Source organism: Podarcis pityusensis (genome assembly GCF_964106645.2).
Source record: "Podarcis pityusensis genome assembly, chromosome: 16".
Taxonomy (NCBI): Eukaryota; Metazoa; Chordata; class Lepidosauria; order Squamata; family Lacertidae; genus Podarcis; species Podarcis pityusensis.
The window spans coordinates 35,296,328-35,311,747 of record NC_138041.1 but is presented as its reverse complement, the minus strand read 5'-3'; the positions used below and the strand labels follow the sequence as shown (position 1 = coordinate 35,311,747).

Here is a 15,420-nt window from a genome sequence, read left to right as displayed (position 1 = left end):
CCCTGACCACTGGTCCTGGTAGCTAGGGATGATGGGAGTTGTAGTCCTAAAAACATCTGGAGGGCCAAGTTTGCCTATGCCTGCTCTTGATACTCTGAAAAAGAATGACTGCATTGCTGTGGAGGGTGTATTAGAAGAGAGACTGGGCTCTTTGGGGTTTCTGAATCCTTGGAAGAGCTTGCCGCCTTCCTAACTTCGTCAATAAAGAGGCAACAAAGACAAACCTACAAAATATCAAATTTATTTATATAAAATATTTTACACATGAACAACTGTACACATGCACACGCCCACACAATACTTTACCACAAATTTAGGCCAGTATTTTTCTTTTAATTTCATAAATCTAGCACACTAGATTATTTTACAAGAATTTACATTATATTTCTTTGAAGACACAATGGGGAAAAGCTTTGATCATTCATATTATAAACCTTCCATCAATTACAAAAAGAAAGGCAGTCTGAAAAGTATGTATAAACAGTAAAAAGAATTTACAAATGGACAAGTTACAAAAGTAACAGCCAAATATGCCTGCCATCAACTACATAGGGCTTTTTAAAATCTTTCCCCCCCCTCCCAAACCATAATGCCAATATTAGGACATAGTATGTAGTGGCAAACGTAGCAATCTTTATCTGTTTTAGTAACTTCTTGCTGGCGATGGTCAGTGAATAACACAACTTTCTCATTGTAGCACTTCCTCACTTTTGTGTCTAGCATACTTCTGAGATCAGTACCAAAAAAATGGTGTCCAGCTCGACTGCATTGCAAGATACTTTTTTTTTTTTAGAAAAATTATCTGGCTGTTGGAATACCAAAACCTTTACTGGTGCCAGGACCTACAGAAATATATATATATATATATTTTTAAAATGGCTTGACTGTGCATTCTCTGAATATTTTTTTATGCAGTAAATCTGGCTTTTGATGTACTTGAGAGGTTGAATAGCAGAACTCGTACAGATGTTTAAGAATGCATCTTTGCACAACACTTTCAGACTCCCAGGAATTACATTGGACATTGAACGGAGTCCGCAACACCAATTACTTGATCTTTTAAAATTACCAATGTCTTGGTGAAGGATGGAAAGACAGTTGAATACACAGTACATACAAAGTATACGCTGTATAGTTTAGACAGTACAAATCATTTGTGCATTAATAAGGCAAACATCAAGGCGGAATAAACTAGGAGTTTCAAGACCATTTATGTGTAAAGTTGTGGGTAAACGGCAGAAGAGGGATCAAAGAACAAGATTTTCTTTCTCCACTTTAAGGGAGGGAAACGTACCAAAATGTATCCAAAGTTGGTAGCTGGAAGAGAGTTGCCTTGTCATAAGATGGTTGGTTCTCGTGATGTTCCTCAATCCCTTCAGTCTTCCCTTTATATATATTTTTAAAATGCATGTTGGCAACACTGTGCTTTTTAGTAAGAATGCCACGTTGATATTTTCCCCCTCCCTCCCCTCCTTGCCATCAGATTTAAGGAACTTGACACCAAACCAGTCAAAGATGTTTTTGCTGATGTCGGAATGTGTTAGGAAATGGCCAGGTTCTCTATAGAAAGAGGTTCAGAATAGTCATGAAAGCCCTAGTTTGTTTGTTTTTTTGAAGTTTTTAATCATTTTATTTTGTTAAGAAAAAAAAATACATAGATCTGAAGCTTTATAGGTTGTCCAGATGAACACGAAATCATTTCACTGCACCAAGCTTTTTCAGAAGTTTCTTCCCTTTGGAAATCAGCCCCTTTTTCTTTTTCGAGGACAGTTCCCTGCCTCGCCCGGGACTACCAGAACCCACAGATGACGTAGGTGACCCCGTATGGAGATGGACTGTGGGGGATGGTGCTCTCCTTGGTGAGGTACCTGTATTCTCAGGAGGAACCTAGTAGGTACATTGTTACAGTTTACTGAATGAAAGCCAAACAACAAGAAAGTTGGTAACATTTTTTTTTTGTTAATTTTTTCTTTTTTGGACAATCCATTTTTTTTCCTTTAAAGTATGCCACACAACAGATTTAGCTAATTTACCAAAGTAGTGAGAAAAACAGCATATACAGCTGAAGGGTTGAATTTGTGGGGGTTTTTTTGTTTTGGTAAAATAAATTGTACTGCTTATTTTAACCGGGTGACTCGGAACTGGATTTTGGCCAAAATTAAAATTGCCTTTTCACATTGTGGTACTCTTGGTGACCCTGAGCACGTGAGAAAATGGAACTAAGTACTACAAATGCCAAGTTCTATATATACACCAGCCAGTTTCCACAGGGAATCGCCAGTTGTGGAGATAATATAATCAGAGGCTTTACCCCCCCCCCTTAATTTTTGAGATCCATTGGACACTTTTTTTTTAAGAAAAGCAATACTGTATATACATATTTTATAAGATGGCACACTGGTTGAAAGAAAAAAAGCTAAAATGAACCTTAATCATAATCAAAGAAAGCTTCCTGACCTTCGATGGTAGTAATACACACTTTTTATACAATAGGATTTCTTGTAAAATGGCTGGTTACAGGGAATGAATACTTCCTTGCACAGAGTGCATTGATATGTATGAAAGTCATTCGAGAGTGAAAACTTGTGAGTGACCACACCGGTCGCAGTGCTTGCTTAATGCTTATAAGCCGGCCACCAATTCTTTCTGGCAGCTATGACACTTGCGTGGTCCCCACTGTATCCAGAAAATCTAGATCAGGCTCAGTTTAATGAACGGAACTGAAATTGAAGAAAAGAGGTCACAAGCTTACTTTGATCTCAAATCAAGGTCTTTGTCTAATGAAGAAAACAAAAAAGAACCACTTCGTAGAAGCACCCCCAACGTACACCTGAAGATACCATATATATATTGAGCTCTAATGCATTCATTCATGGGTTTGAGCTGCATGTCTATGTCAACAGTTATTGCATTGATAAACCAAAGAGCCGCCGAGTGCTTTGCAAACATGGGTGTAGGACTATGCTATTGGAGAGTTTGTATTATTATTATTATTTATTGAATGATGACTATGGAGAAGATACTGCCATAGGCAAACTTGGGGTATCATTGACCAGCAGAGGAACTTTTAAGGCAAACAGTTGAAGCAGATATTTGAGGTTAATGTGTTCTCAGATACAAACATACCCCTTTCTTTTTATCTACCATACTGATCTGCTTACAGTGTTACACTTATCAAGGGTGTGTCTGTTTTGTGCTTTTACCCCCTCCCTCTCCTGGAGGTGGGGGGCTTTCCTCCCAGATTGGCTAACAATGCAATATGCAGCTTCTCTTTGGAATTAGACACTAGGAACACTTTTTTATGCAAACAAACAATGCGTCCAGTAAGAAATATGTTCCAAATGTTAAAACTTTTTTTTTTTTTTTTACGAACATGAGCCCTGAATACAAGGAGGAAGAAAACAGTGAGATAAGTCAATTCTGTTGACATTTTATGACTATATAGACCCTAGATGTTGAGAATTTTTTTTTTTAGAAAAATAAAAAGAAGGGGGGAAAAAGTACATCGAAGGAAAGTCTGCAACCAACCAGGGCTAATGGTTTTGGAGACATATTTCTCTCTCTGCACATTTAGGTGCTAAGACGGCTGCATTAGATAATGCCAGCTAGCTTGAATTGATATTTTTACTGGTATCTTCAGTTGCTCACTTACGTGAAGGCTACATTGCCTTTTTTTAAGGTGTGAAATGAACACTCTTCTTCTGTTCCCAAGCAGATGAGCAAAGAAATAAAAATATACATAAAATATAATATATAAAAACTGCAGTGATGAAAGAAGACAGAAGTGAGATACTACACATGAATACTTTTCAGAGATGGGCACCTTTGTGGGATACTTGCTGGCAGCGGGGTTGGGGTGAGGATTTTGAATGGTTTGAGTTTATGGTCTACGCAAGCTTGCTGGAGCATGTCCCTTCCCTCCCCCCCCACCCCCTTGTTCTGTGTTGCATTTAACACTATAGCATACCTATATTCTGCAGCTGTTAAATAATTGCAAGGCAGAAAAATGCTTGAAAAGCTAAGCTTGCATTGCAATGAACCAAACACAAAACGAATGGTTCGTAGCTAAATGCTCATGATACTATTATACACACTAGTGGAAGAACAAGTTATTTCTGTGTTTATTGGCATTTCCCCCGCAGCATGTCCTAAAAACAAAAAAATGGATTTTAAAAATGTTGACAGATGATACTCATAACTAAATCTGATATGAAATATGGGGGGGGGGGGAGGAAACAGAACCAAAAAAGGAATAAATGTGTTTTTGTTATTCAATGCTTGCTTACCCTTTTTGCTTTCGTACGTATTGGCGTATCTTGAGTATATCGTGCTGGGGCATCAGACAAGTAGACGTCTACATCATCAGGCACTTCTTCAAGAAAGTTTGAAGGAACCAAACCCTTCTGGCCATTAAGTTCGCCCTGGAATGTAAGCAGGTGAGGTGGGAAGTGATAATCCATATTAAATAAATCTTCCTTGCAAAAAAAATCCACAAATTCCAAAAATGGTTTCCAAAATAGCTGACAGACAGTCAGGCTTACAAGGTCAAAGACACGGACCAAAAGGGAAATGTACTGGGATACATGAATCTGACCTTTTCTGTTTCCCATTTTCCCCAGTGTTAAGCCCAGTTCTCCACATTTCTGCATTGGTTTGCATTTTTTTAAAGTCCTCGTGAAAATCCAGCATTTTGGTATGCCATTCTTGCAACAAATACTTCCCTTTTTTGCATTTTATGAGCATCTTTGCTCATATATGCATTTAAATTTTCATAGAATCTTAAGAGTTGGAAGGTACCCAGGGGTCATCTAGTCCAACCCCCTGCAATGCAGGAATCTCAGCTAAAGCATCCATAACAGGATATCCATTCATTTTGTTAGAGGACTGCGTGGCAAAATTTGAAGAAGTGCACTTTTGAGTTGTGGGTTGTTTCAGGAACTGAATTAGGTAGGTTCAAATGAAAACACAAACCAAACCTACTTTCCCTCCCAGCCCTAATTTCAAATTGTAATGACCAGCTGGGATGGAGTGTTCCTGCTTCCCTTCTTTTTCCTTGACCCCCCCAGTGATAAACTAGCAAACCTTAGTTAGAATCAAGGTTTTCAGAGCCATTAACACTACTTTCTCGCTGATGAGCAAACCACAGTGAATTGCAGAAGATCCATATGAAAAGGGAAAAAAATGTAGAAAGTTAAAAGCGGCAGATGATCAAATGGGTGGATTACTGAAGTACCGTGACTTACTCACTAGTTTGCTACTCTACCTTGAAGCTACTTCTCCAGGATAGGTATCCCCTTGTGTAAATATCAGACCTTGCTCAGTGTGCACCTCCAAATTCAGGGTTGTGTATATACTGAGATCCTCCTAATTGCTGGATCCAGCAAAATCACTTCCAAATTCCTGAAACAACCAAGCCAGTTTCCTGGTAATGGGCCAATAAGGAAACAAAGGAAGTGGACCTGTGTCAGAGGACAAATGGGTGGCTGCCTCAACTAGGATAGTTAAAAGGACAGTGGAGAGTTGTTTATGTGAGCTGGAAGCAAAGTAGCAGGAGAGAGCGTCATGATTGATTTCTGTTTGAATCCAAGGCTGTGGGCTCTGGGAGAAACAAGACCTTTTGGGGTGCTGATGTGAACCTCTCCATCATAGGCTCAGGTTGTATATATATGTAAATGAACCACATATCCTAGAGAAGATACGGTCTCTGCTCTGCCTCATCCCAAAGGAAGCAAACCCTGGGGAAGCACAGCGAACCTAGACACAGATCTAAGGAGCAGGACCTCTCTAGTTTTGGGATCCACCATGTGGGATGCCTTCCCCCAAAGAAGCTTCTCAAGCAAGCCCCTGAATGTTGGGTCATTCGGGGCACCAGCTGAAACTTGGCTCTTTTATTAGACCTGACTGAGTAGGTGTGTTTGCTGTCCTCTGGTATTTGCAGCTGTTTCCGCTCTGTGCTACAATTTCCTGCTGGATTTGAACTGTAGCTTGTTTTTTTGGGGGGGGGGCGGTGGCGGGGGTTGCAAGGGGGGCAGTTTCTTGTTTTTGTATCTGGGGTCTTGACTGGAAAAAGAGCCTAACTAGTCTGCTCTTGCTGGTGTATACAAAAGCAGGGAAGGCTCTCTGGTTCCAGGGGGCACTCTTGAAAAGAAAAAATAGGCTGTTCTTGGTTTGTAACACCCTGAGTGGAAGAGGGTTTGCTGCCAATGAATGGACTCAATACTACAACTGGAACAGAGTAGTGGAAAGAAAGAAACAGGACACTTACATAATAAAAGCCATCTTCATCAATTTCTCCAATGACTGTTATAATGTCTCCTGTACAAAATGTTAGCTCAGCCTGTGGAAAGAGAATAAAGGACAGCATCACCAGGTTTTGCAAAGCAGGGTTCAGTTTTTGATGCTGCATCAAGGATCGCTTCTTTCCATATGAACCTACCCAGACCCTGAGGCTCTACTTTGTGTGCTGCCTCCTCAAGAGGTCCAGAGGGTGGCAACACAAGAAGAGGCCTTCTCTGCAGTGGCTCCCCATCTGTGGAATGCTCTCCCCAGGGAAGTTCGCCTGACACCTTCCTTATACACCTTTAGGTGCCAGGCAAAAGCCTTTTTTAACCAGGCCTTTGGGTGACCTGATCAGCATCCCATACCCTTTTAAAATGTGGCTCTTCTGGGGGGAGTATTATTAGATTATTGATTTTATTTTTATTTTATATACCTGTGATCTTTTTAAGTGAACCACCCTGAGACCTTTGGGTATAGGGCGGTATACTACTACTACTAATGATAATAATAATAATAATAATAATAATAATAATAATAATAATAATAAAAAATGATGGATATCTAGTAGCACCTCTGTTTATTATTGGTGAGTTGACTGTATCTCCTGCTGCCACTATTTACAGAAGTCTTCTTACATTAGTCTAATGCAGCAAACAACGAGTCTTGAGGTTCCTTTAAAAACTAAGGTTTATTCTGGCGTGAGCTGTTGCAGGCCAGAGTTTCACTTCATCAAATGCACAAAGTGCAACCCTGAACTAGCAAGCACATATACGTATGAGGGGAGGAGGATGAATGTCAGAACAGACACGGGGTAGCACTCGGTAGCACAGCATCTGCGTTGCAGGCAGAAAACCCCAGGTTCCATCTTTCCCTTTTCTGTTTGGTATACTTTTAAAGAAAAGAGGGAAAAGAGAAAGAGGGAGCTGGTGAGATGCGCTGGCAGAATTTAATTTTAATGCCTGTGTAGAAGAAGAAATTCTAAGGGAGAGTTTTTTCTCATGCTGGTGTACCAACTCCATGTTTTTGGCAAGACATTAAAAGCTGGTTCCATGGTGGTGGGTGATGTTGCAGGCGAGTCCCCGATCTGAAACCTGTTGAAGTCTATGCCTTATGCTATACCTGGTCATAAGTAAGTAATTATGGGTGGGAATTCATTTTAATAGGAGCAAGTTCTTTTTTTTAAAAAAAAAATTAAATTCAGTTCTACACACTTTTTTTTGAAGCAATCAGAAGTTGGTTTTGGGTTTTTTAAAAAAACAACCATGAAAATTCTTCAGCATTTCAGTGCAAATTTCTCTTAAAAAAGAGAGTTTCCCCTAATAAAATGCAGTTCTGTTGTGTTAGTGAAAACAACACCATCTTTTCCCAATGTCCCCACCCCCAAATTTATGCAATTTGTAACCAATTGGTTGGTTGGAGAACTGCACCACACAATTTGGACAAGTGCAAATTTTGAAGGAGGGCTGTGTTGCAGTTCTCATATTGGGAAATGCAACTTCGATTGGCTTGGCTTCAAATGTGAACTGAACCTGATTTCTCCTCCATCCTTGGCTCTGACCACTGGCAAGGCTGCCTAGGGCTGAGAACTGGAGTTTAACAGCACCTGGGGGACCACTGGTCTCCCTGGTGCTTCCGGTGTATGTGCCATGATTATTTTGGACTACAGTTCTCACCAGAGAAGGCACAAACCAGCCCCTAAATCTGTGGTAGTCAATGTGGTGCCCTCCATTTGTTTTACGTTGCAACTCCCACCAACCTCAACCACGATACACAGTGGTCAGGGATGATGGGTATGGAATTCCAGCAACATCTGGAAGGCACTAAGTGTCAAAGTGCCGTCAGGCAAGCAATGTCCAGAGTGAGGAACAAATTCTTTATTGTCAAATGCACCGTATTTTTCACTCTATAAGACGCTCCTGACCATAAGACGCACTTAGTTTTAGAGGAGAACAAGAAAAAAAAATTCTCTCCCTCTCTGCGCAGCACCTCTTCAGCGAAGTGGCAGGAGAAACAGAGCCCCTTCCATTTCTCCTCCTGCTTCGCTGAAGGGAAAGCTGTGCAGCACCTCTCCAGCAAAGTGAAGCCAGGAGAGCAAGAGGGGTCAGTCCGCACCGACCCCTCTCTTGCTCTCCTGGCTTCAGGGATAGCTGCCCGAAGCCTCCGGAGTGCAGTGGGAGAACTCTCGCTGCACTCCGGAGGTTTCGGGCGGCTATCCCTGAAGCCATGGAGCCTGCATTCACTCCATAAAATGCACACACATTTCCCCTTACTTTTTAGGAGGGGGAAAGTGCATCTTATAGAGCGAAAAATATGGTACACTTACAAGTTAGGAAAAGGCATGTCTAACAGTCCTACGTGTCTCAGCTACTCCTGGGTGGGCACAACAGGGAGGCCCCAACCTCGGGCTTACATGTCTGCGTGCAAGCAGATGGAGACTGTGCCTGCATGCAACCTTCTTCTTCTGCTCCTCCCACTTCATTCCTCTCCTGGTCCTGGGAGACAGGGGAGCAGGAGAGGAAGGCACAGGAGGAGGAGGTGGGGAAGCCCTGGACTCTTCACTCTCAAATCCTGCAGCCCCCTTCTGTGTCTGATTCTCATCTCCCAGTTGTTACAGGTCCCCCCATATCACAGATCCCTTCTTCCAAGTCAGTCTCCACTTCCACTTCTGCCGGTGCCCACTTCTCAATACCCAGCCACCACTCCTCTGTGTCCAGCCAGTCCCTGACACCAAGCTGGCTACCCCCCTCCACCCTCAAAGGACTTAATTCTTTCTGTATCCATGTATCAATCAGGTTAGAAGGAAGGTTTTTTTGGTTTTCTTCAATGCGTACCTCCACGTCAACATTAGGAGAGCTCTCCCTTGGATCGTAGTCATATAGTGCCACCATTCTCCTGGTCGATGCCGCAGGCTGACGGCCGCTCCTCCTGTTCCTTTCTGTTCCAGCCAAAGGGAGGAGAAGCTATCACAGTTACTTTTAAATATATATCACCACCATGCAACTGTGACATAAACGAGGGAGCAACCCCACCTGAGACCTTGTTCGCTAGCAAGTCACTGGCTTTAAAATGGGCACAATGAAATAGGTACAGTTTCTAACTCTGAGGCTGGCTTTGCCTTTTGACAGTGCTGTTCAGATCAGCCTTTGCCAACCTGGTGCCCTCCTGGCCTTTTCGGGAGTTGGAGTCCAAAGCCTCTGGAGGGCACAAGGTTGGCAAAGGCTGCTTCAGACGGTCAGGGACCTGGGTTTCATCTGTATCCAAACCACTTCTGCCAAATGGACTGCTCTCCTGACTTAGCAACAGAGGGTAGAAGAACATAGGAACACAAGAAGAGCCCTGCTGGTTCAGGCCAGTAGCTAAGTCTATATCAGGATCCTGTTTTCATAGTGGCCAGGAAGACGCTCCCCATATAGCAGCTTACAACATATGCTTGTAGTCTTCAAGAATTGGAAAGAACCACAAGTGGTTCATGGGTGCACCAATGGTGGTGGGAAGCTACCGCTAAACTGAAGCTAAAAGGCAGGGCTCTAAATTCATCTTGATTTAAGCCTCTGCAAACAGATCCTGTTAACACCTTTGCCTGCTAGAAGAGCGAAGGCTCCTTCAAGACCTTTCATGCTGTAACAGAAACATTATTTACACCAGAAATATACACATTTTCTCAATGAGCGACAAGAGCAAACGTGGTTTGAGCAAAAGCTGCAATGTTTAGACACCGACATTAAACATTTCTCAGGGGAAGTTCTGGAATGGCCTTCCAAACGACATGAATGGGGCATGGTCCTTGCAACTGGCAAAGGAAAACCATGCTTGTTTAGCATCAGTATCTCATGAAGGATGCTTTGGAGCAGAGATAGTGGGGAACAGTATGAAAACTGATGAAAGGGAACTTGGGACAGGGACTCCATGTCTGATGGACCAAGAACATCAAGGATGAAGAACGTTTGGGATTGGTACATTTTTTGTAAGAAAGAAAGGAATGTATAGCATCGCACCACACCACCTGGGAGCTGGCATTTCTTTGGAGGAGACTCAATTCCACAGCTGGAATGAAGCTGGAATCTTGGTTTAGCTAGCAACTGAGCTCTGGTCCCTGCAGATGTCTAGGCAGCCCTAAACATCTTTGAACAGCCTTTTAAAGAGGCACCAGATCCTTTTTAAAGATGCACAAAAACTGATCCCCAAGTTGGAACAAGAAGTCAGGTTGTTTTCCCCTGGAGCTGAACCACTATTTCAGCTGGTCCAAGGTGCTGGTTGTAGCACTTTCATGAATGATGGAGGAAAATAACCAGTCTCAGCTGTGCAAAGGATGCAGGAAAATAGGGACTGGGGGGAGGATGCTCAAATGAAGGAGAGGGTTTGCGAGTTTAAAGACTCCTTTTCTCATCACATCTTGCGTTGACCCTGGTCTGAAAGAGCTGCCTCCCTTGAAGATGCAGACCAGGATCCAAAAGAAGAATGAAAGTAGATTCATGAAGCCACAGGTGCGTATACCTTGTGTTGCTTTCATCAGCAGTCCCTTGACAACACACTACAAAACCACCCTACACAGTTCTACGGCTCCTGGTGGTTATACCTTATGATTCTGGCAGGGTACATGGGATTAACCATTAAGCCTCAAGACTTTCCCCAGGGCTGTGTGTATTCCAAATATTCATGTTTGGAAACCTATTACAGTGGACACTCGGGTTGCGAACGTGATCCATGCGGAATGCATGTTTGCAATCCACAACGGTGCGTCTGCGCACATGCGGGTTGCGATTTGGTGCTTCTGCGCATGTGCAACTGCCGAAACCTGGAAGTAACCCATTCTGGTACTTCCGGGTTTCAGCGGTCCGCAACCCGAAAAAACGCAACCTGAAGTGTCTGTAACCCGAAGTATGACTGTATTTATTTATTTACATTCTAAGAAATCTCAATTTTCATTTACTTAAAGAAAAAAAGTCTAGTCCTTATGGTTGTGGATCAGTGCTTGGTGAAAATGTAGAAGGCCTTCTCTGGCAGTGGCAAGGAGGCAGCTTCAGGGCTTAATTTGCCCTCCTTGCCCGCTGCCCAACATCTCCAGAGTAGTACAGAAAGAATCTCACACTTTTTATCATCAGGGAGTCCTTACCAACATTAACAGGTCTGATGAAGACCGGTGTACCTTGGAAGGTGCTGTACTTCCCTTCACCATAAAGGTAAAGGGACCCCTGACCATTAGGTCCAGTCGTGACCAACTCTGGGGTTGCGGCACTCATCTCGCTTTATTGGCCGAGGGAGCCGGCGTACAGCTTCCGGGTCATGTGGCCAGCATGACTAAGCCACTTCTGGCGAACCAGAGCAGCGCACGGAAACGCTGTTTACCTTCCCGCCGGAGTGGTACCTATTAATCCGCTTGCACGTTGACGTGCTTTCGAACTGCTAGGTTGGCAGGAGCAGGGACCGAGCAACGGGAGCTCACCCCGTTGCGGGGATTCAAACAGGAGCTCACCCCGTTGCAGGGATTTGAACTGCCAACCTTCTGATCAGCAAGTCCTAGGCTCTGTGGTTTAACCCACAGCACCACCCACGTCCCTCCCTTCACTATGAAGCTAAAGGTACCCCTGCCCGTACGGGCCAGTCTTGACAGACTCTATGGTTGTGCGCGCATCTCACTCTAGAGGCCGGGAGCCAGCGCTGTCCGCAGACACTTGCAGGTCACGTGGCCAGCGTGACGAAGCTGCTCCGGCGAACCGGCACCAGAGCAGCACACGGAAACGCCGTTTACCTTCTCGCTATAAAGCGGTACCTATTTATCTACTTGCACTAAAGGGTGCTTTCGAACTGCTAGGTGGGCAGGAGCTGGGACCAAACGACGGGAGCTCACCCCGCCGCAGGGATTCGAACCGCCGACCATGCGATCGGCAAGTCCTAGGCACTGAGGTTTTACCCACAGCGCCACCCGCGTCCCTCCCTTCACTATAGGCTTCTTTAAAACAGAGGTGGGCTGGCCACCCATCAGGAACCATTTGGTTGTGATTCCTGCATTGCAGGGGGTTGGTAGGTGACCTGCGAGGTCCCTTCCTGCTCTACAACTCTCTGATTCTGCTGTGGAATTCTGTGGGGGATATTCTAGGCCAGTAGCTTCCAAACTTCCTCACCCCCCCAGACCATTGGAGAATTGCTTACAAGACCATATGAATGATTTTCCTGCCAGAGCCGGCCCACCCATGATGCAGGGTGAGGCAGCTGCCTCGGACGGTGGAAATGGAAGAGGCAGCACACCCTTGAGTCCATCCCACCATCACTGCAGAAACAACCTAGGTAAGGGAGGCTTTAGCAGCAGAACAACAACAAAACCTTCTGCTGCCCAGCTTTGAATGTACCCAACCCCTACGGGCAGGGGGACCAGCAGATAAGCTCTGCGGAACTCCATTCTCCATGAGGGACTTAATCTCAGGGTTGTGGGTTTGAGCCCCATGTTGGGCAAAAGATTCTAACTCAGAACTCATAAAAGTAGCCAGCAGAGCTGCACAATGACCTAATGAGGCACCTAATGAATGCTCACATTTTACAGGTGAGGAACACCCTTTCTGCTGCCAGTATCTGATGGGATGCCTAAAAGGAGTATCAAACAAGCCAGCTCAAAGCACTTTGCTTCGTCAACAGCTTGAATCAGGTTGTTGGGTTGGGGGTTGGTTGGTTTTAAGCACAGACCTCTTTTGGACTTTCTGGACCTGCGGTGTGCAGAGTGTGAACTCTCTTTGAAACGGTTGCAGTTGACTTCGGGAAAAGAACAAACAAAAGAAGAGAAGATATGAAGCTGTTAAGAAGGGAGGTACGGCACTTTCAAAATGTGGACTTTCAAGGACCGAGACCAGTTGGGTGGCAAAGCAGCACCTCCTTTTAACCACCCCATGTGTTTGTCTTTATCACAGAGCCATTGTTGCACTGAGGGTGGTGTAATCCAGCATGGTCAAGGGGTTGGTTTGCTTTTCCACATCCTCAGGATCAAAGGAGACCCCAACATGAACAACAGAGGATCAAAATCAGATTCCAGCCCACCTCCCCAAACCCCTTCCAGGCCAAAGGAGTTAAACCATTATACTTCCTTTAAAACAACAAAAACTTAAGGTTCCTGGCCAAACTAGCCACAACATTAGCTGCATGGAAGGCGCACATTTTTTGTTTTCTAAATAAGCAGCTGCAGCGAACCCATGCATTTGAAGCACATTTCTTGCTCGCTCTCCTGCCAAAAAGAACTTTGGGAACTGTAGTTTGCCAAGGGTGCTGGGAATGTATCCCCGTGAGGAGTGAACTACAGTTCCCGGGATTTTGGGGGGAGGTCAGGTGCTTTAAATGTGTGCAGCCAGCTTCTTTCAACCTCTGCTGACAAAAATAGATGGAAGCTGTTGTTTGTCTTCCAAGGAAAGCTCCTTTGGGTGCCCCCTTGGGGAGGGTGCAGTGTGGGGAGGACAGAAAGTTAAACCCCCCATAGTCCCGAGACAGCTCAGGCTGTCCCACAGCTGCTATTTACATAACTGAAGAATGTGCATGTTACCAAGCAATTAACATTACATCTAATTTGGCCCTTTGCCTCTCTAGTTTTTGAACCTGAGCTTATTCTGAAGACTACTTCTGTTTCCTACACAGTGATGACCTGCCTGGTCCAGAATATTGTGCGATTCAGGCCATGACTCAGAGCTGCAGGCAGCGGTCTCCGATGGGAACAACAAGCAGGGTGACCCAGACCAACCGGCAATGCAGAACATGCCATGCAGACTCTAACCATTCGGAAGATCGACATCTTTGAACCGATGAATTGTTGGCAGTGGTTGTGTTTTAAAGGTCTCAATAGGGGGGAACAAACATTTCTATTTGAGTTTCGTTAGCCCTTATTCGCGTTCACCAGGAGTGGGAAGCCTAAAGGCCAAAGACCAAAGGCCAGCCCCCCAGGGTCTCTCTATCTGGAACTCGGTAGTCTCCTCCTGAGGCCACAGCCCTCACAGGCCCTCCTTGGCACCCAAAGTGGTTTTGCCTGGCTGGAATGTGTCCTTGAACTCTGGGTAATGCCTAGCACTTCTCCGGATAGCGAGGTGTGCGTGCGGAAACCAGTCTACTGTGCAAAGGCCAAATAGGCATTTGCTGCCCTGCCCACTTTGGCCTTGGCCCCCAAGACCTAATGCGGCCCTTGGGTTGAGAGGTTCCCTACCTTGGCTTACACAGTAATCTAATTCTGGACAGATATATCCTACTTGACCGCAGGCCTACTGCTGAACTGGGGAGCATTTCTACAACTGTTGCAGACAGAGTCCCAACGGCGTGATGACAGCTACCGGTGGCCTCCCTTACCTATTTTCTCCACAGGGGTGTTCAGAGGGAGGAACCCTTGCTTCAGAAGCTGCTCCATCATAGCTTCGTCATCGGCTTGGATTTCAGAGACCATATTGCAAGGAATAAGGCCCAGCCTCGCGCAGGTTTCCCCCCGGTAAAATCCATCAACGTCTTTATCGCCGTACACCTGATGTTGATGAGGGGTGAGAAAACAAACAAACGACTTACTCAGTTTGACCAAGCAGTTAGGCATTTCTGAAGTTTGTTTGTTATTTGTTGTTTGTTTGTCAAGGAAATAAACAACTATCTGACTTTTTGAAGGCATCTGAAGGCAGCCCAGTTTAGGGAAGTTTTAATGTCTGATGTTTTATCGCATTATTATTATTATTATTATTATTATTGGAATCACCCAGAGCGGCTGGGGAAACCCGGCCAGCTGGACGGGGTATAAATAACTTTTTAAAAATTACAATAACAACAACAACAATAAATTTCCCAGCTTTCCTCCTAAAGTCCCAAGGTAAAGGTAACGGTAAAGGGACCCCTGACCATTAGGTCCAGTCGCGGATGACTCTGGGGTTGCGGCGCTCATCTCGCTTTATTGGCCGAGGGAGCCGGCGTACAGCTTCCGGGTCATGTGGCCAGCATGACTAAGCCACTTCTGGCGAACCAGAGCAGCGCACGGAAACGCTGTTTACCTTCCTGCTGGAGCGGTACCTATTTATCTACTTGCAATTTGACGTTCTTTCATACTGCTAGGTTGGCAGAAGCAGGGACCGAACAATGGGAGCTCACCCCATCGTGGGGATTCGAACCACCGACTCTTTGATCGGCGAGCTCTAGGCT

General features: G+C 44.7%; 1 protein-coding gene across 2 annotated transcripts in view; it reads right to left on the bottom strand.

Moving 5' to 3' along the window:
- Nucleotides 1-225: 225 nt before the first annotated feature.
- The window catches only part of RIMBP2 (RIMS binding protein 2), a 288,471-nt gene continuing 273,276 nt past the window's right edge, over nt 226-15,420 (bottom strand). The window contains exons 22-26 of one of the 2 annotated variants that reach the window (XM_080985024.1): nt 14,593-14,761; nt 9,111-9,214; nt 6,266-6,337; nt 4,287-4,421; nt 226-1,887 (exon numbers count right to left, since the gene is read on the bottom strand). In XM_080985024.1, coding sequence (XP_080841150.1) covers nt 1,696-1,887; nt 4,287-4,421; nt 6,266-6,337; nt 9,111-9,214; nt 14,593-14,761 — 672 coding nt within the window. In that variant the 3' untranslated portion in view covers nt 226-1,695. Of the gene's footprint in view, nt 4,149-4,286; nt 4,422-6,265; nt 6,338-9,110; nt 9,215-14,592; nt 14,762-15,420 lie in introns of both variants that reach the window. The other variant, XM_080985025.1, reaches the window with a different exon arrangement.